Raw genomic sequence first — 23,563 nt, forward strand, 5'->3', positions numbered from 1 at the left:
CCTCCCGCAGGCCACTGGGAGCCGCAAGAGCCCGTTTAGGGGGTACAGTGGGGTCACGGGTCAGGCTCCCAAGTGCCAGCAGACATGCCGCAGCTGCACCTGTACCATTTTATTACGGTTACAATCCAAATAAAAAATAAGGACCGAGGGAAGAAGAACCAGAACAAGAGCGTCTGACCAGGGAGGGCGGCAGGACAGGCCCAGGGCCTGCCGGGCTGCCAGCAGTCAAGGGCACAGGATCCTTCTGGCCCCATTAGCTGGGGCTGGCCTGTTCTCTCTTAAGCACGTCCGTGGTGGGAGGCTGGGGGTCCTCACAGGCTGGGGGCATCTCATCCTGAGTCTTCACAGCTTGCGGCTTGGTCAGTGTGGTGTAGATTCCCAGGGCCTGAAGGGAACAAGAGGCATGGGGGAGGAGAGGAGAGGGCCAGGCCCCTCCGGGCTGCCACCTTCACCTCCCCCAGGCAAGAGACAGGGTCCCTGTGAGCACACTAACCTGCGCGACCATGTTGGTGACATCGCCGGTGTTGGCGGGCAGCAGGACAGTGTTGGAGTCTTTGGCAAGCTTGGAGAAGGCGCTCACATACTGCTCAGCCACAGAGAGAGAGGCGGCAGCGCTGCCATGCTGGGGGGAGAGGGACGAGGTTCAGCAGCAAGTCAGACACCCCCAAGAACTCACCCGTGCCCCTAGCCCCACACCACCCCGGCTGGTCATGGCCCCCAGGACAGCAAAACTCTTCACTTGCTACTGCTGAAGATGCCAGGGAGCATCCAAGAGAAAGCCAGGTGCCACCCCAGCCATGGTTTCACCTCCCCCAGTGCCAGCGCTGAAGCTGTGGTGTCCCAGGATGTCGCTCACCTGCTGTGCCAGAGCAGCTGCCAGGAGCTGAATAGCCTCCGCCTTGGCTCTGGCCCTGACCAGCATCGCATTGGCTTCTCCTGCAACGAACCACAGCAAAATGCACATCAGAACCTCGACAAAGCACTCAAAAGGAGCGAATCAAGACAATTTCAAGGAGAAAATCAAGACAAATTCATGCATGCAAAGCCTCCTTTTCCTTCAACACCTGCATGGCAATACTCCTGCCACACACCTCCTGCTGCACCAGGCTGTGGGGCAGCAACGCGAGCTGGAGCTCAGCGCGAGGGCCCCAGCAAGGAAGGATCAGTGTAGTTGAGGAAGCCTGGACCACAGCGACGCGGTCTCTCCCTGGGGGCATCACCCCTCAATGTAGAGCTACGGATTTCCCCAGGCCCCACATGTTGTAGCCCAGGGCACTACCAGCAGCTTTGTTGATTTGTTCGGCCTTCTCAGCTTCTGATGCCAGGATCTGGGCCTGCTTCTGCCCCTCAGCTACATTGATAGCCGATTCCCGTGTTCCCTCTGACTCCAGCACTGTCGCCCGCTTCCGTCGCTCTGCCTCCACCTGCCAACACAGGTCAGACACCAGTCTACTACAGCCGTGCTGGGGAAATCCCACCCGTTGGGCAAAGCGCAGCGAGGACAGGCTCCTACATCCTGCTCTGGCAAGCATGGCTTAGCAAAGTATGAGAACACAGCATGATCCCCAGTGAGGGCTGGTTCTGCTCCCCACACTGCACAGTCCTCCATAGCCTGGTCCACACCTAACAGGACAGCCACTTCCCCCTCCTCCCCTTCCAGTCCTGAGATCTGGCACCTGGCTTTTCTCAGTGGGAGATCTTCAGCTCTGGGTCTTGCTTCCTACAGAGCCCAGTGTGAATTTTAAAGGGAGCTGGCAGGGCCCATGTGTACCAGGCAGTGGCCACCACCACTGAAATAAGGATGGGAATTATTTATTCAATAGCTGTAGGTTTGCAGCCAAAGTGTCAGTGGGCTTCCCTCACCACAGGAGGGGTCAGCACTGCCAGCTCTGGACAGTTGACAACTTCCCTCTTGTTCCAGATTGTCATCCCAGAGAACCAAACCTGCATCTGCATGGATTCCTTCACACGTGGGGGTACATGGATGTCCTTGATCTCATAGCGCAGGCATCGGATGCCCCAGCAGTCTGAAGCCTGGTTGATGGCATCCACAATGTTGGCATTGAGGGACTCCCGCTCCTGGGAGGCACAAAAGGAATGGCAAAAAGCAAAGAAGAATAGCTTAGTGTGAGAAAGAGGTCAGGAGGGAAACAGACACATCCAATCACAGGCCAAGGCCAGTCAGAAAAACCCATCTCCAGAGGAACTAAGGCAGGATCAAGTGCTTTCCACATCTCTTCAGGGGGTTACTGTTCTCCTAGAGGGAGCAGTGCCCCAAACTGAAATTGCTGGGATATAAACATCTGGTGTACATCTGGATACAAACATTGTCCAGGAATGCCAACTGCTTGTTTCTCCCAGCAAACACAGCATGAGGGCTACAGCCCCCCACGAACTGCGACAGCCAGGACATTCATCACTGCGCCTGAGCAGAGTCACCAACTCCAGAGAAACACAGCTGGACCAGCCGAGTCTCCAAGGATTCACCAATAGGTCAACTGTAACAGAAGCCAGAAGCCCTCTAACCAAAGGGCATTTTAGTGTTAAGTGTATCAGCCTGGCTGTGCAGATTGCCCCAAGGTTTCAAGAGACACTGGCAGCTCTGTGATACACCTCCCCAGCTCACCCGGAACACTCTGTCGAGGGAGAGTTTGCCAAGTTCAGATCTCATGGTGGTCTGGGCCAGCTGGGTCACTGCATACTCAGGATCTTCCACCCCATAGCTGGCCTAGAGAGCAGAAATAAAAAACAGAGTCAGTGGCAGTGCCAGGAGGAACCCTGAACAAGGCAGGATGGGCAAACATAGCGCTAAGATGAGAAACCTGCCACAGATACCCCTGCCGAAGAACAGCAGAGTCCAGAGCCTTGTGAGGGGCTGGGGTGCTCAGCCCACCCACCTCACAGGGCATAGCAAGCTGGGCAGAGGCTGAATCACGTATCATCGGGCAAAGGGAGTCAGCAGAAGGCTGCCAGCTGAGCAGTGCAGCACACACAGACCATGCTGGGTGCAGCCATGAAGGCTGCAAATTTGGGCCAAGTGTCAGTGCAGCAGGGACAGTACCTTGTAGGCGTCCATAACCCGCAGATAAAGCACGCCATCAATCTGCAGGGTAACATTATCTGCAGGGAGAGAACATGTCGTTACTGAAGCACCAAAGACAAAACATGGCAACTTCCCCTCCCACAAGAGAGTAGGGCATGACCCTTTCCTTCCAGTGGCAGCAGCGTAGTACAGAAAAAGGACTGGCTGAAATGGATCTCCTCATCTAAAAGACTTTGTTAGCACAACCTTGACATTCCCTAGAAAACACTGTGTTTTGGTGTTTTAATATGCAAGTCTCAGATTTCTAGACCAAAACATTTCATACTGTAGTTATCTTCCTAAATTGAGACCGGGGGGGTGGGGGGGTGGCAGAACAAAAGCTTAGTGCTAGAATTGTAACAGAGCTGTCCATTAACCTGATCTGAAACCTTTTTTACAGAACAGAGGTTTTTTTGTGGCCCAACACAGGAAAACATCTGAAAAATTGACTCATGCCCAGGTGCATTCGTCCCAGCAAGAAGAGGCAGCCGCAGCCCTGAGAGGAGAAATGGGATCTCCTGCTCACAGCAAAGCCCAGGTCCCCATGGACAGGGCTGAGTGGTCTGGGACATTTCCACTCACCCTCACGCTGTCCATTGCTTATCCCAGCCACAGCAGAACGAAAGGGAGACAGAACGCAGAAGCTGTTCCTTACCGAGGGTGACAGCTGACTGCTCTGGGACATTAATGACGATTTCTTTGAGACTCTGCACATAACGAATACGATCCAGGAGAGGGATGAGGAAGTTCAAACCCTGGGAAAAGGGCAGGATTAGATGCCTGAGCCCTCTGATCTAGGGTTTTCCTCCCAGAGACCTCAGTCGGACTAGAGGGACCTGTCTAAACAAAGCCCAAGTACGCTACATGCTACAAATGCCACAGGTAGAGCAAACATGCTTTACACGTTGGGGGAATTTAGGTTTCCCTGTGCTTTTAACACTCCACTGAGGAAAAAAGTCTACAGGCATTCAAAAGGATTGCAGTCTGGAAGAGTAAGCACGCGAACCCCCAAATCCTCATGGAAAGGACACGCCTCGCTATAGCTTGAGGAACCTGCTGAATCCAGAGGGGGAGAAAAGTGGCTTCTTACAGGCTCAAGGATTCGGTGGAACTTGCCCATCCTCTCCACCACCCAAGCCTCCTGCTGCGGCACAAAGAGCACCCCGATATTCACAGGTAGGCCAGAATTCAAGCGCCGTGGTGCCAAGGCCAGCCATGCTGAATGCTTCAGCTGCTGGGAGCGCTAGAGAAAGGAAAAGGAGCATGAGTGAGCCCAGCTGCTGGCACCATCTCTGCTCTCCCACCTGGGATCACTGCTTGCAGCCTCAATAAACCTGGGCACAAACCAGCTCTGATGCCCCCAAAAAACCCATGCTGTGCAGGGACACGGGCCATTCCCACAGGGATGTGACCTGGATGGCAGGACCAGTGTGAGTGTCAGAGCCTTCCCTGCAGATGCAGGGGAGCCTGTCCTTGTGCTGAAGGTTTCTCCATGTCTCCCCTTCTCCCACAGCCCTACTAGGGCAGGTAGAAATATAGCCTCCTGGACACCATAAAGGAAAGGAAGGTTTGCACATGGTCCTTCTGCCCCACTCAGCCCCCCGTGACACGGTGAGACACCTTCTTCCCGTCCCTTCCCCCTCACACCACCCCACTTCGACAGTCCGTCCCTTCCCAGCTCTGGCTGCCTCCTGGCCCCCTCCAAGGACCTGTTTCCCTCCCGCACCCCCTCACTCTCCTCCCCACAGCCCTTCAGTCCCACAGCTCTCCTCAACACGCCCCCTGCCCAGCTCTCCCCAGCTCCTCCCTAACCTCCCCCCGCACACCGCAACCCACTGCTCAGCCCTCCACGTCCACCTCTCCAACAACCCTCCCCCCGCGCCCCATCAGCTCACCCCACCGCTCCCGGCTCCTCCCGGTCCCCCAACACCCCCAGACACCCATTTATCCCCGGGCCTCCTCTGCGCCCTCCCCGCGCCCCCCTACCCTCACGGGCGCCCGTCTCCCCTCAGCCAGCTCCCCCACGGCCCCACCACCTCCGCCCCGCTCCCCTCAGCCCGGGATCCCCCCGGGTCCCCCCAGCCTCTTGCAGCACCGCCTGCACCGGGCACCCCCCAAAGCCTCCCCCGACCCCACCTGCAGGAGGCTGAGGCCGGGCCCAGCTCGGAGCCCCGCCCGCGCCAGCATCGCTCCGCCGCCCGCTCCGACCGGTGCCGGTGCCGCCGCCGCTACTACTCCTGCCCCGCCGACCCGGAAGACGTGGCGGGAGGCCCCGCCCCTTCCGGGACGCCGCTCAGAGCCGCCCGTCCCGCCCCGGCGGCCGCTGCCCTTTGTTCCGCCCGCCCCCGCAACGGCAGGGGCCGGCCTCCGTTTGTAAACGGGTTTTATTAAAGTCATTAAATTAAAAACAAGCACGAAAAGTACCGGTACAACCTGTCTGCCCACGCTGGGCCGCGGCGAGGAGGACCCGGGGCGGGACCCCGGTGATGGGGGGCGAGGGAGACCCCGGGAGCCGGTGTCCTGTGTGTGTCGGCGGGGCCGGAGCCCCCCGAAGGCCCCGGGGTGTTGGGGGTAGGGGGTGCAGTTCGCCTCCGGCCGGCCCCCAGCCGTGGGTGCGGAGGGGAGGGCCGCGGATACGCGGTACGATCCCCCTACAACGGTGGACAGCCCTGGGAGCCCCCAGTCCTGGGGGTGCTGCCCACCGCGGGGGTCCCAGCCCCACACAGGCTGGCACACGGAGGTGTAGGAAGTGCCCCGCTCTTCCTCCCCGTTGCAGAGAGGGGCTGGGGTCCCCGCAGCCCAGCGGCGAGCACGGGTTGGGGGCGATGCAGGCCGCGTATGGGCCTGGTTCCCCCAGCCCTTCTCCCCTCTCTGGCCAGCCCACAGCTCGGCCCGCAGCTCTCCAGGCAGCAGCAGGGACAGGCCCTGTTCCAGCTTATCCCCAAACCTCCTCCCGAAGGCCTAACACAGCTCCCGCTTGATGTCCTCCATTGCTTTCTCCCTTCCCCGTGACTAAGCTAGGGCTCAGGCTCCTGCCCATCCTCTGGCACCTGGTCACTGTGCCAGGCTCCTGCCCAAAACCAGCTCCTGGAGACAGAAAAAGGCCCTGTATTTTTTGAAATGTCCATGTGGGCTCCAGAGGTTCCTGCCAGGAGGGCTGTCCCTATGCTGCTGTAGAAAGCCTCAGTCCCCCATGACCATGGTCCCCAGCCATGACTATTGCCGTGGATCATGGGGCTGAGAGACCCTTCCCTGCCAGCCACGGGCTTCCTGGGGCTGCAGGACAAGTCCAGGCTTCCCCCAGCCTGCCTGAAGCAGGAGGGCTGGCCTCACAGAGCTGCTAAGCAGCAAGCCTCAGCCTGTCCTGGGGCTTTAAACACAGCCCCAGCCTGGGAGCTATGCCCTGGCCAAGCTGCACCCTGGCCCTACCCTCTCCTCCATGGGCCAAAATATCCCCATAACTCCAGTCTCTCACAGTAGCCATAGCCCTGCCCCAACCCAGGCAATCCGAGCGCCACCAGGGGCCTCATCCAGCACTGAAAATAACAGAACAGCACCTCCAAACCTCTGCACAAGCCTCCTCTGCGCTCCTAGCAACAATAAATACTAATAAATACAAACTTTTCTGCACTTCCTGCTCCCAGCCCTGGGACCAGTGTGGGTAGCCTCACCTGGAGCCTCTGGCCCAACTCTTCACTGCCACCCACCCACAGCTACAGCAGAGAAGCTGGTGCAGCTGGGAGCAGCAGTGGCAGAAGCTTTGGGCATGTCCTGGAGTGCCAGGGCTGCTCCTCAGCCCCTGCCCCTCCAGGTGAAGCCCCCTCAGTGATCCCAGCCCTGCTGCAGGGCACGGGCACGGTGTCTGTGCTGCTCAGGAGGAGCGGGGCATGTGGAGAGGGTGATACTTCAAGGCAGTGCTTGTTTTTGGCCCTTTTACTCTCTCCAAAGTGCTGGGCTGGAGGCTCCCTGGTGGACCTGGGGCTGCGAGAAGGTCAGGCCCGGGGTGAGTAGCAGGGGTTCCTCGGCATCTCCGTGAAGGATTTCAGTTCATACGGGATCCCCGAGTCGACCTCGATCGACTTGCGGGAGAAAAGCATCCGGATGTCATTGTGAAGGTAGATCTTCCCCGACTTGGAGCTGTGAAACCTGAGTGGAGACAAGAGCAGGGTGGAGGGACGTCAGGCTCCCAGACAAGGGCAGGACAGCCTCGGCAGGTGGCATAATCCCCTTGCCTAGTGTGCCCCTGGTCAAGGTGGCCATGCTCTGCTCCAGTTGCCTTCGGAGGGACAGAAGCCACTGCCCTTGTGCAGGGTGGCAGCTCCAACCTCCCTGAAGGAGCAGCTGGTCCCTGCTCCTCCCCAGGGTGAGGGGGTCAGGCTGACATCCCCCCGCCCGGGCCTCTGGGCTTGGGGGAAGGCAGGGGCACACAGGAAAGGAGCCCAGGGGTGACGCTGGCGCAGGTGTCCATCCCTCCTCGCACACCTTACCTTAGGTGCATAAGATAGCAGAGGACCTTGCGGGGTGGGCCAGCACCTGGTGGGTTGTGGGTGGCCACGACGGCCTGTTCCTCCTCCCCAACAGGCACCAGGAAAATGCGATGGCGTAGGAAGGTTATGTGGTTGGCTGGCATGTCCTCAAAGTCATACGTCACCAAGAACATCTTCACCACAGTCTTGTTGGGGTTAAATAAGGTCTAGGGAGCAGAGGGTTAGGAGGTGAGAATGGGAAGGGCACAGGAACAGATCCATAGGGCAGGTCTGGGGCACCTGGGGGCAGCAGCAGCAGGCCCAAGGACCCAGAAAGCCCCATACCAACCCCAAAGGGCTTAGCCTGAGGCCCACAGGTCACTCCTTTCCACCCACCTCCACTCCTGTGCTCCCACTCCATGGTATCCCATCCTCATTCTCCTGCTGAGACCCCATCCCTTCTCATCCACCTCTCCATTCCTTGCATCTCCCATCACCCTGTCTCCCTGCCAGCACACTGGGGACCCCCTGCTCCCCTCCACTGTGCTGCCTTGGTGGCCACGTACCGTCTCTGCACAAGCTTTCTGGCTGCTGCCCTGACAAACAACATAGGACCATTTCTACCCCAGGGGGTTGTCCTGGTTTCAATTGGGATAGAGTTAATTTTTTTCTTAGTAGCTGGTACAGTGCTGTGTTTTGGATTTAGTGTGACAATGTTGGTAACACACTGATGTTTTAGTTGTGGCTAAGTGGCGCTTACTCTAAATCAGGGGCTTTTCAAGTTTCTCATGCTCTGCCAGTGAACAGGTGCACAAGAAGATGGGAGGGAGCAGAGCCAGGACAGCAGATCCAAACTAGTCAAACAGATATTCCATACCATAGAACATCATGTTCAGTATTTAAAGCCAGGGGAAGAAGAAGGTGGGGACAACATTCAGAATTGCGGCATCTGTCTTCCCAAGTAACTGTTACACGTGATGGAGCCCGGCTTTCCTGGAGATGGCTGAACACCTGCCTGCCCATGGGAAGCGGTGAATGAATTCCTTGGTTTGCTTTGCTTGCATGCGCGTCTCTTGCTTTACCTATTAAACTGTCTTTACCTCAGCCCACGAGTTTTCTCACTTTTACCCTTCCAATTCTCTCCCCACTCCCACTGGGGAGGGGGGAGTGAGCAAATAGCTGCGTGGGGCTTAGCTGCTGGCAGGGGTTAAACCATGACAGGGGTAAATGGAGCCCACCTGGCCCCCCTCCCCATGGAACTACTGGATGCCAGGGAACAACTTACCACTTGGATGGTTCCAGCTTTGGGGACACTGTAACCCTTCTTTCCCAAGGCCTCCAAGTCAATCACTCCCTGGGGCAAAACAAACAGCATGTGAGAGAGGGAGAAAGCCCATGGAGAGCCCAGCTGGGACCAAACACGGGGCTGAGAGCCCCCCTCGCTAAGAACGCCTGGCACAAGGTGGCAGGAAGACACCCAGCTCAGTCCATCTCCAAAGCAGGGGATGAACAAGCAGCAACATAGAGGTGAAGCAAAGCAACAGCCATGAATTAGCTGAGCAGCAGACCACCCGTTTATATGCCTGTAAGGGTTTCCTCTTCTTTCCCTCTTTGCTTTTGTGTTAAATACTGTTCCTGGCACAGCTAGTGGTCTCCTCAGGTAGGTGTGCTTGAACCACACTCTCCAGAGAGGAGAAGACCCCCAGGATGCGTGGTGCCTGGGTACAGCCCTCACTTGCCTCCCTCATGGTCCCAGCCCTCCCTTGTCTGCATACCAGGAAAGGCGAGGGCATGCTGTGTTCGGAGATGTCGAAGTAGGTGACATCAACAGGCAGGGTGACGTGCTGGGGGCAGTAGGAGCCACTGGCACCAATCTCTGCTGTGAATCCCTCAATCCTCCCCGATGGTGCAAAGCACCCTTTCAAGATGGACTCCTGAGAGAGGAGCAAAATGTTAGGGACCTTCAACCACCAGTCCTACCCCTTGCCTCGAAGCTGCAGGTGAGATCACTCCCACCTCCACTGCAACCACACGTCTGCTTGCCCTCACATGTCCAGAGACCACCCATGACAGGCCCTGGCTGCTCACTCTGAGACAGACCCATCCTGAAGTGGTGGGCTAAAACCAGCCGTCTAACACAGAGAAGCTGCGAGAGCGGCTTGGCTCAGCCCCACAGCAGCCATCCCAGCAAGGTCCAGGGTCCCAGCGCATCACCCAAGGATCTGCTGGCTGAGCCATCCTGCTGGTGGATGGTGGCTATGTGACACAGCCACTGCATGCCAGGCCCTTGGGGACAATCAGCTCAGCCCCACATCAGGGCTCCTGTCAGGTTCAGCTTCTCGTGACTATCACTAGCCCAGCCTGCAGCCCCCAGAACCCACCTCCCGCCCTGGCAGGTGGGCACCATTACCTCAAAGTTGCCCAGCAGAGCATGGCTGACAGTGGTAGTGGCCCAAGGTGCTGCAGAGGACCTGGTGCCCCGCCAGAGCCTGCTCCGGAGATGTCGCCTTTGACAGAGGAGAGAATGTTGTGTGTCAGACTGGACAGCACACAGCCCTGGGCTGCCCATATCCCTGGGGAGGTGGATCCCTCTCCAGGTCCCCCATCCCTTTCTTTGGTGGAGGTTGAACCCACTTAACTAACCCCCAGGTGCAGAAGACACTTCCTCCTCACTGCCCCACAGCCTGGTGTCTTGGTGGAGGGGAGACGGCTGGGGCAGGGCAGTGAAGAGGATTAGACCCAACCTCCTGTGGGGCTGCAGGGTGCTGTGTTGGCTGGGCACCCTGAGCCACCATGCCCATCCCACAGGGCTGCCAGGACACTCACGATTTGAGATGCAGCCCACTCTTCAGCCTCCTCTCAACTGCACTGCAATCCGCAAAGCTCTGGAGGGGACACGAAATCAAGAACCATATTAGGGCAGCAACTAGGGACTGAGCACCCCTGGAAAGTACCATCACCCCTTGCTCTACCCCACAGACCCACGAAGGTCCCAGCAGATTGGACAGGCTCCCACCCATGGAAAGGCATCAGTAGCCTCTGCAGGGGCGGCCAGCATGAGGGCTGGGATCTCTGGTGGGGACATGGAGCTGCCCAAACCCCAGAGTGTCTCTGCTGGAGATGAAGGTGTTGGTATCCAAGCTGAGGGTGCAGCATCAACCTCCCACCTTGCAAAGCAGGTCTTGGGACCAGCCCTAGTGACAAGACACCCCCTAAAAGGGCCATGTACCAACATCCTCTTGCACGTCCCAGGGAGTGGTAACACATACAATGGAGCTCCCTGACCAGCCCAGGAAAAATCCCGTCCCCTGGTGATTCATGCAAGATCCTCGGTAGTGCTGCCAGGCAGAGGGGTGTGCTGCTCACCCCTGCTCACAGCCAGGCTCCTACAGCTGTTGAATGGGAGGGTAAAGCCAGAGCCACACTGCAGCCTCCTTTAAAAGATGTCCCCTTTTCAGGGGTTTTCCCTTCTGGAAGCCACACAAAGGGCAGCAAAACACAAAGGGATGATGGAGCTGGCTGGCATGACCGGGCGGGAAAACCCAGGGAAGCTGCTGGAGGCTTCATTGTGCAAGGGCAGTGCTAGGGTAGCCAGGCTGGGGGACAGTCACCAAAAAGGGCACACAGGCAGGGATGGAGCTGTGCTCCATGGCCGGTGTGTCCCAGCTCCAAGCAGCAAGAAGCCAGGGTAGCTCTGCCATTGGTCCCTGCACCATGGGATGCCCCAGGGAAAGAGAGGAGTGTGCCAGCTCTGGCATGAGCCTGCTGCAGCCTCAGCAGGCAAGGCATGGTGAAGGCAGGGAGCTGGTCAGGAGAGGCAAGTAAGCAGGGAGGAATCACAGGCAGCTCCTGAACTGCCAGGGTGGTTGCAAACCTCAAGAGTCTACCCCATTTCTGGGAGCCTGTGGCACCCTGGGGTCACGCCACAGGCACCTCAGAACTGCAGAAAAGCCAGTGACATCTCTGCACAGAGCACTGGGGCTCCCACTACTTGGCCAGAGCATGGCCAGTTCTGCTTCCTGCCACCAAGCCCTTGCCCTGATGGATATCATGGCCAGGGGCCCAAGCGTTCCATACCTCTGCCTTCCTCCCCACCAGGCAGGCAGAGGCCATCTGCTCTTCCCAAGCCTGCTGGTAAGTCTGACTTAGCATGCAGCTGTTACGACACCGAGCGTGGCCCCTCACCATGTGTCCAGCTCTCGCTGTCATGCGGAGGTCGTGTCCTGTCCGAGCAAGGCTCTCCAGGCTAAAGAGCCGGTTGCAAGCAGAGGGTCCAGTGACTACAAGGTGTCAAGAGCTGGTGACAACCTACGGACCATGTGTCCCAGGGCTGGCTGTCAGCTGCTGCCCTGTTCACATCAGTGCTGTGGCACAGAGACCGGACAGGGCATGCTGCCATGACAGACCACATTGCCCACGAGGACAGCCCTAACCTCTGGGTGTCCCCAGGCCATTCCCAGCCTCCACCTGCAAGCAACACTCACCTGGGCCTTGGGAAGCAGGTGATTCCAGAAGGGGGCCCCCTTGGCATCAGTGCTGCGGCAGGCCGTGGCTGCCATGTGGCATGGCAGAACCCTCTTCTTTCTTGCCCATGGGGACAGGCTCTCGTCCTCAGAGTCAGTCACAACATCACCAGCAGGCAGCAGCTTCCTTTTGGCCTTGCAGCTGCTGCTGCTGCTGAGCTGGCTGCTCCCACAGGGCATCTTCTCCAGGGAGCTGAGGTTGCCGGGCTTGGGGCTGAGTGCTGTCTGCGAAGCTGGAGGCTCCCTGCACCCATTGGACACTACTGGCTGCTCCTCTTCTCCACTAGCCCTGCTGTTGTGAGCTGGGCTGCTCCCCGGCTTCTCCTTCCCATCAGAGCCCAACTGGGCTGTTTGTGCAATACTGTGCAAATCAAGATGAAGTAAGTTGTGGCCACTTGCCTGCTCCCCATTTTCTCCATAGTCTGGGTGCTGATCCCCCAATGAGACAGGGCAACTGTCTCTCATGTGCAAAGTACTGCAAGCAATGTGCTGAGGCCAGGAGGAGGAGGAGACATCCTGCAACTTGTCTTCTCTGCTAGCTTTGGGGCTGTGGCTAGGGCTGCCCTCACACCGGTGCTCCACCACTCTCAGCCCACTGTGGGAGAAGTGCTGGGCAGAGCCATACAGGGATAGCTCCTCCACCAGCAGACCATCCTCGAAGGTATCATCATCATCCAGGGAAGCCTGCCCAGGACCTCCATCACACTTGCTATCCACTCCCCTGCCACCCCAGTGAGTTCGTTTGGGATCTCTCCCCCTCTCCAGAGTTCGCTGCTCAGGGTAACTCCTCTTTGCCGCCCGGCTGCCTGCCCGCTGCTCCATGCTTTCAGAGGAGCTGGAGAGATGGGAGAAGATGGAGACCTGGTAAACCTTCTGGCGCTTGATCTCTGTCTTGTAGCCCATGAGGATGCTGTGGTGGGCGCAGTGCTGTGAGGAAGGCTCCAAGGGTGCCTCTCCACTGGGCTGGGACAGGCTGGAGTCCGTGCTGCGCTCCGGGGGCAGGGATGTCTCTGCGTGGATGTGCCTCATGGAGCCTTACTTGCCTGGACTCCAAGCAGAGCCGGAGTCAGAACAGCCCATGCAACAGTGGACAAGGGAAACTGTAAAGTGCCACAGGTCAGGGTGTGAGGACAGGGGGTGGGAGTGGGACCCGGCCTCACTCAGGATGTCTGGGTGAGCTCTCCACTACAGGGTGCGATGCAGCACAGCATCTGGAAAGAAAAAGCAGGAGAACGGAGATTAGCCCTGGATCCTCGTAATTGTCCAGGCTTTTGGCTGCAAGGGGCCTGCCAGGATGCAGGCAGCTGCCTGTACAGTGCCACTCAGACCTCCCTCACGGGAAGAGGAACCAGGCTGGTGTGGCTCTCGGGGGAACCCTGTGGTGACACCCACATGCAGGATCAGCACTTCCCTCCCAGCCTGGGCACGGAGAGGAGTCTCCAGCTGGGCCAGAGACTACTGGGGACAAGTCTGGACAAGTGCAGAAAAGGAGACCTGCCCTCTGCCAGGGACGTGATGTGCTTGTGCTGTTCTGGAGCACAGGAGTCAGGCAAGTCAGACCAGTCGCAGGGGCTCAGGACTGTAATCACCCCTTTAGGCAACAGCAACAAGATCTCCCAGCAGTTGCCAAGAAGATCTGTCCCAGCCACATGCACTGAACGAGGCAGGGCTGGTGCCCTGTGCTGCCAGCCTCATGGCCGGGACAGGACCCTGACCCACCACGACAGCTATCTCTGCCAGCTTGGACCATGGACCTCCACCACCTCAGTTAGCACCTGGGTGGTACCAGAGGCTGCAGAGCCCACCATGGGCTCCTGTACCATCTGCCCTGAGGGCCTGACCACGTCCATGCTGCACGGCACCTCACTTAGGATTTTTCAGCCCAGTTTGAGAGCTGTGGGAATCCTGACCATGAATTTTTCTGGCATGACAAATACTGAAATGGCTGCAAGAGCTCAGAAGATGCAGGAGAAGTCACCAGAGACCAAGAAGCTCCAGAGCCTGACAAATGTGCCCATGCTTGGCAGCTCTGCCCTTTGCCTGTACCTGCAGCTCTGCATGCTCTTGCACAGAAAAGGCTTAGGGGCAGATGAGCAATAGGGGAATTGGTTCTCCAAGTGGGTCAAGGCTATCCGGACAGAGAGGCTGCATGTGGTATTTTGACGTCACTATGATGAGGACAGGAAAGTGGTGGACTGGGTGGTTGAGCCCAGGGATTTTGTTTAAAAGAAGCAATGAAAGGTATTAACCATGCACCAGGACATGCTGGGCACCAATTAGCTGGAAATCAGCTTTGCAGAAAAGGCCCTGGAGGTCCTGGTGGAAACCAAGTTGACCATAAGCCAGCAAATGTGCCCTTGCCACAAAGGATGACAGTGTCCTGGGCTGCATTAGGCACCGTATTGGCAGCAGGTTGAGGGAGGTGACCCTTCCTCTCTGCTCAGCACTGGTGAGGCCACACCTGAGGGCCACGAAGGTAATTAAGGGACCAGAGCATCTCTCCTAGAGAAAAGGCTGGAAAGCTGGAACTGTTCAGTATGGAGAAAAGAAGGCTCAGGGGGATCTTATCAATGTACATAAATACCAGAAGGGAGGGTGCCAAGAAGATGGAGCCAGGCTCCTTCCAGTGGTGTCTAGTGACAGGACAAGAGGCAATGGGCACAAACAGGAGGTTCTGTCTGAACATCAGGAAACTTTTTTTTTTTACCGTGAGAGTGACTGAGCACTGGAACAGGTTACCTAAAGAGGTTGTCTTTGTCCTTGGGGATATTCAAAAGCTGTCTGGACATGGTCCTGGGCAATGGCTCTGGGTGGCCCTGCTTGAGCAGGGGGTTGGACGCAGATGACCTCCAACCTCAACCTCTCTGCATAATCTACCACAATGCAGCCTGTCCTGGCTGCCCTCTGCACTCACCCCTCTGCAGCAGAACTCCACTTTGCTCCGGATTAACTTCCCTGTCCCTCAGCAGGCGGTCGTTGGCACAACTAGCTGAAGACACCTGCCAGCCAGGCACCCCCCAGAAGCGACGTGGCTGCCGTGGAATGGCTCCAACCATCACGGTGTGCCCCCGAACCTCTGCACCGTCCTCTACAGCTCTTCGGTTTCCTCAGTGGCTCTGAGGGGAAGGAAAGTAGTAGAGGCAGGGCTGGAGTGATTCAGATGCTTTCTAGAAGAAGGACAGGAGGGTACTGCCTGTGTGGGGTCACACAGGCAGAGCAGACAGCATTGAGGCTCCGCCTCGCCCAACCTCCCAAACCCAAAGGCCACCTCAGGCAATGCTATCACCTTGATTTCCATTTAAACCACAAACACTTTAAGCTATGCTGTGAACTTTCATACCTGGCTTGTATTTTATAACCTTTTTGCATGCCTTCCTGTATGAAACCCTTGCATATGAACAGAACCCCATTTCTTTCTGGTGACCATTTCATGCCTTGCTTTCCATGACACTGCAGATCACCAGCAGCCTCCAGTTAGCTGCTGGTCTCATGTCCACCTCCTGTCCCTTTCACCCACAGCACAAGACACTTTCCAGCCCTATGCCAAGGAGAAGAGCTTGCAATTGTTTTCTTCCAGTAAGAGATGCCTGGCAGGGAAGACAGAAACCAGGAGCCTGACAGCCCTGAGCCATAATGGCCCCCCTACCAGCTTCCCCCAGCCCAAAGACAGCAGTCCTTTCGTGTGCACAGCACTCACCTGCTCAGATATGTCCTTGATGCACAATAGAGATTTACAGATGCAACACAGCTCTTCTGTGGTCACAATCTACCAGCACCACAGCCTCGAAGTCTGGAAGAGGGCAAGGAGGGGCATCAGCTCAGGCAGCAGCTGGTGGTGCGACACCTTCACAGTGGGCAGGAGCCCTTGGGCGCCTACACCCTCAGCCCCCCTGTGGCAGGGGAAGCCCATGAGCTTTACTGGCCCAGGAACCTCCAGGTGAAGGAGGAAACACTACCCATCACTAGGGACCATGACCTCCCCGTGCAGCCCTCAGCCAAGGGCTCACTACAGCAGCTGTCTGGAAGGAAACCACCATCTGTCCCACTGGGCATCCCCACCCAGCAGCAAGCACTTCCCTGAAGGCTGGGAACAACAGGGCCAGGCAGATGAACAAAATCCCTGCAGGGATGCGCAGAAGCACTGAACACCCAAGTGCACCCCCTTTCTGGCACCCTGGTTCAGCAAGTTCTGCATCCCATTGTGTTTCAGGTGGGAAGCCAGCTTCAGCAGGTCACTCACTGTGCTTGCTGCCTGACCTTGCCTGCCCCAGGAAACAGGTTGTGCTTTCATCACATTTCCAGTAAGACTTGTAATAAACAGGCAGTCACAGCCAGTCACCAAGACTCAGCCAGCCCAGAAGCCACCACCAGCAGTGCTGGGAAAGGCCACTGCCAGTGACCAGCCACCAGCCAGAACAGAGACACAATACACCAACGCCCAAGGAGCACTTCCAGCAGGACAAATCAATATCACAGCATAACAAACCTCTGGTCCAAAACCTCAAAAAAGCTCTTTGTAAAGATCAGCTCCGCCTGGTACCCCACATGGGGCCTGTACCAAGGCAGGTAGAAAAGCAAATGAATGTCCACAGCTGTGGGCAGATGCTGAGGTAGTAACACGCTGCACTCTCCCTGCCTGGAAGGTTGCTGCTTCCCTCCTCCATCCCTGGAGGAGGTTTGTACCACAACTTGTGTGGCACAGTCAACCACCAGGAAGCAACGTCAGCAACCAGCAGCAAAAGTCAGCATGGTGTGGTGAGAGAAAGCCACATCCCTCCTGCGCGTGTCCATGCCAGGGCAAATAGGCAGTCTCACCTGCATCCTTTCTTTCTGTTTTCCACATCCCTCCGCAGTCACAGCCCTTTGCTCCCCAGCAGAAGCTGCCTTTCAGGGGAATGGGTCCATCACAAGAGGCTGACGCTACAAATCCATCCCAGCTGAGACCTCAACACCAGTCACCAGGTGATGCCAGCACTAGCCAGTACTGCACACGCCTAAGTACAAGGGGCTGCACCACGTTTTGCCAGACCGAACACTGTCAGTTGAAGCATTGTGCTAGGAAATGCCAGGATTCCACAGCCCATTGTAAATGCATCTCTTGGCTGTTTGGCTCTGCCTCCCAGGGCAGTTCCTCCCTGTGAGAGCTCAGCCTCTCACAGCTCCCAGCGGGAGCCCACTGCCACCCTGTGCAGCAAGAGACCAACACAGGACAAGGGACTCCTGCACTCTAAGCAGGGATGGGGAAACAGCAGGGGGTCACCTCTCCCTTCACCTGCCCTTGAGCCAGGCATCTCCAGAGCCCTACTTCTGGCCACCTGGATGGGTCCAGGTCCTCACCAGCTCAGCTGGGCAGCAGAGGTACCATCCCCTGGATGCAGCACATGGAGTGGGTTGTGGGCTCCATGTGCCCAGACCGAGGGTTTGGCCCCTCCTAAGCCCAAGTGATGGTGATTTTGCCAGTGTTTCCGCTTGTGCTGTTGCTCTGACTCCTAAGACAGGACTCGAAGGGCCTTGCCGGTTGGAGGAAGCCCAGCCAGAACTCCTCCTGCTCTCTGTCCTGCTCCTGCCAAGCTCCCAGCCCCCCCCCTCAATGCTCAGAGGACAGGGGGGGGGCTGTGCTTTTGCCAGCATCTCCCAGCACCTGAGTGCAGAGCTATGCCAGGCACAGCTTTCCTCTCTTCACCCTGCCCATCATGGTCTGGCTTCAACAGCCAAGAACACCCAACTCCAAAGGACCTGCTGGGAGGGACCGTGTCCCAGGCACTGGGGCAAAGACACCGCACTCTCCAGGGACACTGAGCCACCAGACCCTGATACAGGATGACACAGCCAGGCCTGTAGCAGGTCGGGGACTTGGCTTACCTGCTGGTTTCATTCCTATTAGCACATCCAGGGGCAACCCAGGATTAACAAACCATGATCTCAGTCTAGTGGCAACAGAGCAGGGTGGCGGGTGAGGAAGGGTGCCTGGCTGGGCAATGCAGCAGCTGCACCGCACGCCGGGCTGCAGCCTGCAGAAGGAACTGTTGCTGCTTTAACTGCACTGTAGTAGTCAGAAAGAAAGTGGGATAGGTGGGGGGACAGCTCTGCCAGCTGGGGTGGCGGGGGCATCTGTTGCAGGGCAGGATCAGCAGAGCCTTTGGAAAAGGGAGTCTGGCAGGGCTGGCAGTGCAGCGCTGGTGCAAGGGAGAGAGCAAGAGCTGTGCCTGAAGGGGCCACGCTTACCCACTGGGGATCCATGCGGCTCCGCAGAGCAGCACTGCCACTGGGTCAAGGGGACACACAGCCAGTGCACGAGAGGCTTTGGTCTGGGCATTGCTGCCTAGGGCACAATGCCATGCTTGGGGCCTGGCAGGGCCAAGATGCATCCTTGCACCCTTTAAACCACAAAAAAAACCCAATCCAACCCCAAAGAGGCTTTTGCTGCCTGCCTTCTTCCCTCCTGCTCCCTCTCCTGGGAAGTACTAAAGAGACCTTCACAGCCTCACTGGGGATGAAGCAGGAGCCACACAGCTAGGAAGAAGAAGGGGCGTCATTACAAGAGGGCAAATAATCATCCTTGGTAGGACCAGAGCACAAGGCAAGAGAAGCAGCAACATAAACTGCTGGAAACAGACTGCCTGGAGGATAAATCACAGTTCCACTGGTCCTATATGAACCCAAGGAGAAGGAAGGAAATCTAACCAGTGCAAGTGCAAGCCTGTGCCAAGGAGCTTCTGGGTTAAGAGCAGAGCTTGAGAAACACCAGCAGGCAGTAAGTTTCCATCACAGCCTTGAAGGACAGCAACATTAGCAGCAATGCTGCCATCAGACAAGGGTTTCTCCACAGGGCATATTACCACTAGGAGAGAGAGGCTGGGGATCTCCTCCAGCACCATCCACTGGAGAAGTGGGAATCCTGGAGAGAAGCTGGTTAAAGAGATGCTAGAGGAGAAAATTTTGCCTGCAGGGAAAGACAACCAGCGTGGATGTGGCTCTGGTACTCCCCTACAATTTAGGCTTGGGGGGAAAGGAGCTTACACATGGTGGAAACAAGGGAGAGGGAGGGAGGCGCGGGGTGCAGAGGGAGGAAACATCCTTGCCCCACTGCAAGGGCAATTGCTGCTCTCGGGGCTCAGGAGGCCTCCTACTGTGCCAGATTTATGCAGCCGCAGAGCCTTGCTATGTGACGGCCCCTGTGCTGATAACAAGGAGGAAGCCCCAGCCCAGAGGGGAAGGATGGGGCAAGAGGCAGTGCCCACGTTAGGAGCACAAGCTCCTAGGAAACACCAGAGACAGCTTCGACAGAGACAGACCCGACACCCCCCTCTGCCCCCAGAACCCATGTGCATGAGGTACTGCTGCCGCTGCTGCACTTGTCCCATCCCGTGGGAGGGGGCACTGATGGGATGCAGAAGCCCCTGGGGACAGACCAGCCCTCTCCGCAGGGCACCCTGCCGGGGCTCCAGGCTGCAGCAGGTGCCTGAGGAGCTATGGTCTGCCCAGCAGCGTGTGGTGCCTCCCCAGACCCACACACAGGTGCCACAGGGACTGAGCCCTTCTGCTCAGCCAAGCCAGGATAACACAATGAAACCTCTCCCACGAGCTCAGGGAGCCAGAGCAGAGCTCCCAGCCCAGGGGCTTACCCCTGCTTCTTCTGACGCCCCGTGTCCTGGCGTGGATCGCCTCCACACACACCTTGTCCGGGTGCCTTGTGTGCAGGCAGCGACGCTGACAATAGCCTGCAGCTGGGAAGGGGGGCTTTCAGGGTCTGCAGGCAGATTCTGCTATGCAACGGCCACCTGTGTACAGCTTTCCCCCACGTCCAATCCCACCCCCCCACCCCACCAGCCTCCCCTCCATGCACGGCTGCCCCTCTCCCCAGGAAAGCGCAGTCAAAGAATGACAAGCAGCTTAAAATCCGGCAGGACAATCAGGCAGCTCTCCAAAGCCAGCAGCACCCCCTGCCCACCCAGCACCAGCAGGCTCAAACCTCAGCGACACAGCCCACGGCCGCCCAGCTCCAGCATTCGACCGGGAGCCCAGGAAACCTGCAGCAGGCAGGGCAGGGAAATCCCATGCAGCAGCCGCTCACGGGGAGGACAGCCCAGGTTGAGGACAGACCTTTGTCTCTGCCTGCCTGTCTCGCTTGCTCGCTGCCGGAGGAAGAAAAGGGGGGCGGTGGGGGACAGCGAGCAAAGATAACACCCCTAGGAGGGATGTCACAGCCACGTTAATCACTTGGAATTCCAGCCAGCACAGACCCGGGCGCCGCAAATATGGGCAGCAAATGGAGATGCTCAAAGCTCTGAAATAATTGGATCCTTTCACAAGAGCCGAGCCCAGAATCCAGCACAGGAATTCAATCCCCGCTGGAAGTCGAGAGATCAAATACAAGGAGAGGCAGGCGCAGCACAAGCAATCCTCAGCCACCGCCGTATCCGGCTCTGCAGCCCCTGGTGCTGCTCTAATCTCAGGTGCCTTCTCAGCGGGAGCAAGGGCGAGGGAGGACCACGGCAGAGAGCCCAAGCCCCCAGTGGAGCCGAGCTGAGGACTGGCCCCTTCCCATCCAACTTACTCCACTTGTGGCAAGGTGCAGAAACGCTGTCAGTGCAAAAGAGGGTTTTGCAGAGGAAACCAGCGGCCTCCAAGCCTTGCTCAGCCGGAGGAACAGCCCACGGAAAGGAGACCCCTGAAGCTGCTAGCTGGCCTCCGCAGCCTTGCGAGGGAGATGCCCGGCCCGGCAGGCTTGCCAGCCCACATCACATTCCCAGTGAGACGCACACACGGCACATGTAGGCTCCTGCTCGGCGCCTCAACGGCAATGAAAAGGCACAGAGGCTTCTGCCAGAAAACAAAGAGGCAGCGGCAGAGCTGGGGGTGGGGAAAACTCTCCGCTGCCCAAGAGGATCCCTGCAGAGGCATCAGGATGCTGCTGGGCTCCACCGCAGCTATGCAGCCCCACAAGCCCCGGTGGCACCCTCTTGCCCGGCACAGGGACTCGGAAGGTGGGCCAGCCCCACTTCCCTCCCTCCCCGAGGCAGCACCGGGTGAGAAGTGCTGGAGGACGCAAGCCAGGCCCAGGACAACAGCTGGCCGCAAGTGGAAAATTCCTCTGGGCTGGCTCCACTTCATAAAAAGCTGTGTCTCTTCACCTCGGGGTAGCTGCTGCGCACCACTGCTCCCGGGGGGAAGGCACAGCCGGCTCGGCGCCCGCAAGCCCCACTGCCAGGGCCGTCCGCGGAGCCCACTGGTGCTGGCCTTGCAGCGGCACGGCAGCCTGGGCAGTCACCCCGGGGTGACAAAGATAGTGCCTGCAGTGAAAGCAAGCCCCTGGCCACCCAGGCACAGGGACATGTTGGCCAGCTCCCTTTCAGTCCTGACCCTCTCCAGGGGCTGTGGCCTGAGGGACAGAGACCTCAGCCACCAGACGACCATGCAGACCGGCTGCTTCACTCCAGACCTTGGTGCCAACTGCAACTGATGGAAAATTTTCCACCGTTGAAGATTACAAAGTCACGTGCCTGTGCAGCCAGTCACAGGGTGGCCGCGAGAAGGCAAATGGGTCCTGGCAGAGGGGCAGGGATCACTTCTGCTCTGTGCTTGCATGACGCCTGGGGTCTCCAGCCATGACCAGGGCACCAACACAGTGCCAAGTTTCAAGCTCAGGAAGGACGTTTATTCAAGGGAGGCATACCCCAGGTCCAAGCAGGACTAGACCCTTACTGTACTAAGCGATGCACCAATGTTAGCATTAACAGTCCTTTTTACCTGATGTCCCAAGAAGAGGAATGATGCCCTGGGGTTGGCGTCTGCATCAGAAGCCCTGCAAACCCTATCTTGACCCATTTAACTCAACCCCAATGGAAAGGCAGTAGCTTACTGGTAACTCCCATTCCATCAGCTCCATGTCCCAGGCTATGTGCTATGGGAAGTGTGATCTAACCATGCGGCGTGAACAGCCCAGCCCACTCTCCATCACTATGAGCCAGGTACGGAAACATGAGCCTCTGACAGGGAGCTCTGGCAGTGGGGTGATGCTTTCCAAGCCCGGAGAAGACAGCACAGCAACCAACAGGTGACGGGAGCCCTTTTGCTCTGTTGTCTCCTCTCTTCTCCCTCCAGTCACCATCACATACAACCACAGTCATCCACAGCCCCACCTTCCCTCCTTACCAAGCCAGTTCCTTCTGCACCCTGATGCCTTGTAGCCATCCACACCGCCTGATCGCAGATGCACAATACTTCACCTTCCCCACAACCTTCACATGGCAGCTGGCCTCTGCATCCCCACAAGTGTGCTCCTGTTGGCTCCCACCCCAACCCCATCCTCCACCACCACCACCAGATCCTGCCTTGCATGTCCTCAGTGTCCCCAGCTCTTTACCTGGGCTATGTTGCCTCCCGATTGCTGCAGCTCATACCATAACTCACCCCAGTCTCCCCTCATCCCTGACTGCCACACACCTACAACCCTGTCAGCCCAAGCCTCCTCACACATACTCCACTGATGAGTCCCTGACAGCCATCTGGGGAGGGCCACAGCAATGTCACCTTTCCCTACCACAGGCATCAAAGCTACGCATGGGAAGAGGGAGCAGGTGAAGTGCCTGCACTGGGGAGGGCAGCAAGGATTGTGCACGCTGCACTTACTCCATGGGAACTGCCCGTCTCCACCGCAACTCTTGCAATACACTTCCTCTTACCGCAAGAGCCCTCCAAGGGAGGTGCTCGGGCACAGGCACTCTTGCCTCCAGCTCAGCATTACCAAGCTGCAGCCTGCAGATAAAGCTGCTGCAGCTGTGCAGACATTCAGCATCTTTTCCACTCCCTGTGCTAGACATCTGTGTGGCACAGAGGGAGGAGATACCACACACACACACACACACATGGCCGTGCACACCCACCCAACTCACCCTCTTCCAGCAGCGATTTAAGAAAGTCTCAAGTCTAGCACAGGCCAGAGCAGCAACACAGGCTGGGCAGGGATTCAGGCCATAAGGGTGAGTCTTTGTCCACCTTTGATTGTCAAGAGCTGGACACAGCCAGGGCTACTCAGGGAAAGGGGATTTCCACCATGAATTCAATGTCCTGTGCCTTGTCACGGAAAAGTCTCTCTTCTCATGGGACTGAAGATGAGAGAAACATCCTGCTGGCATCAGGAAAAGGGTGTCACAGCTGTCACCTGAACTCTCACGCTGTTGCCTGTAATGGAGGCAAACACACGCACGCACGACCCCCTTTGAAATGAGGGGACACGAGGGACCAGGATGTCTGACTGCAAGTATATCCATACAGAGGGCAGTGGGAGACACAGCCTAGCTCCTATTTCATCCCCTGAAACTGGCAAGCCTCCGTGTCCACACACTCTGAATCACCTGCAGGGTCCCTCCAACAGCAGGGCCCTCTGCCTGGTGCACCTGCCACCCCCTTCACAAGGACCAGGCTCCTGCAGGGCTGGCAGGGCTCCCAGCAGCACACGTGGCTGGGGAATGCCCTTGGGATGGAAGGGG

General features: G+C 57.7%; 2 protein-coding genes across 12 annotated transcripts in view; both read right to left on the reverse strand.

Annotated features, from left to right (window-relative positions):
• Nucleotides 1–89: 89 nt before the first annotated feature.
• On the reverse strand, nucleotides 90–5,371 carry STOML2 (stomatin like 2). The gene is made up of 10 exons (XM_055699356.1): nucleotides 5,219–5,371; nucleotides 4,173–4,325; nucleotides 3,738–3,837; nucleotides 3,062–3,120; nucleotides 2,627–2,728; nucleotides 1,945–2,079; nucleotides 1,280–1,424; nucleotides 857–936; nucleotides 494–622; nucleotides 90–385 (listed from the first exon to the last, which is right to left on the reverse strand). Exons 1-10 carry the CDS (start codon nucleotides 5,267–5,269, stop codon nucleotides 254–256), a joined length of 1,086 nt encoding a protein of 361 aa, XP_055555331.1. The 5' UTR covers nucleotides 5,270–5,371; the 3' UTR covers nucleotides 90–253.
• A 77-nt stretch (nucleotides 5,372–5,448) lies between these two features.
• Nucleotides 5,449–23,563, reverse strand: part of ATOSB (atos homolog B) — a 42,035-nt gene continuing 23,920 nt past the window's right edge. For 6 of the 11 annotated variants that reach the window (XM_055699346.1, XM_055699345.1, XM_055699349.1 and 3 more), the window contains 8 exons: nucleotides 14,986–15,187; nucleotides 12,033–13,282; nucleotides 10,375–10,433; nucleotides 9,959–10,055; nucleotides 9,324–9,482; nucleotides 8,834–8,902; nucleotides 7,570–7,775; nucleotides 5,449–7,228 (listed from right to left, as the gene is read on the reverse strand). In XM_055699346.1, coding sequence (XP_055555321.1) covers nucleotides 7,075–7,228; nucleotides 7,570–7,775; nucleotides 8,834–8,902; nucleotides 9,324–9,482; nucleotides 9,959–10,055; nucleotides 10,375–10,433; nucleotides 12,033–13,100 — 1,812 coding nt within the window. In that variant the 5' untranslated portion in view covers nucleotides 13,101–13,282; nucleotides 14,986–15,187 and the 3' untranslated portion in view covers nucleotides 5,449–7,074. Of the gene's footprint in view, nucleotides 7,229–7,569; nucleotides 7,776–8,833; nucleotides 8,903–9,323; nucleotides 9,483–9,958; nucleotides 10,056–10,374; nucleotides 10,434–12,032; nucleotides 13,283–14,985; nucleotides 15,188–15,768; nucleotides 15,862–23,563 lie in introns of all 11 variants that reach the window. The other 5 variants (XM_055699350.1, XM_055699347.1, XM_055699353.1 and 2 more) reach the window with 3 other exon arrangements.

The sequence above is a fragment of the Falco cherrug genome, chromosome Z, assembly GCF_023634085.1.
Source record: "Falco cherrug isolate bFalChe1 chromosome Z, bFalChe1.pri, whole genome shotgun sequence".
Classification (NCBI taxonomy): Eukaryota; Metazoa; Chordata; class Aves; order Falconiformes; family Falconidae; genus Falco; species Falco cherrug.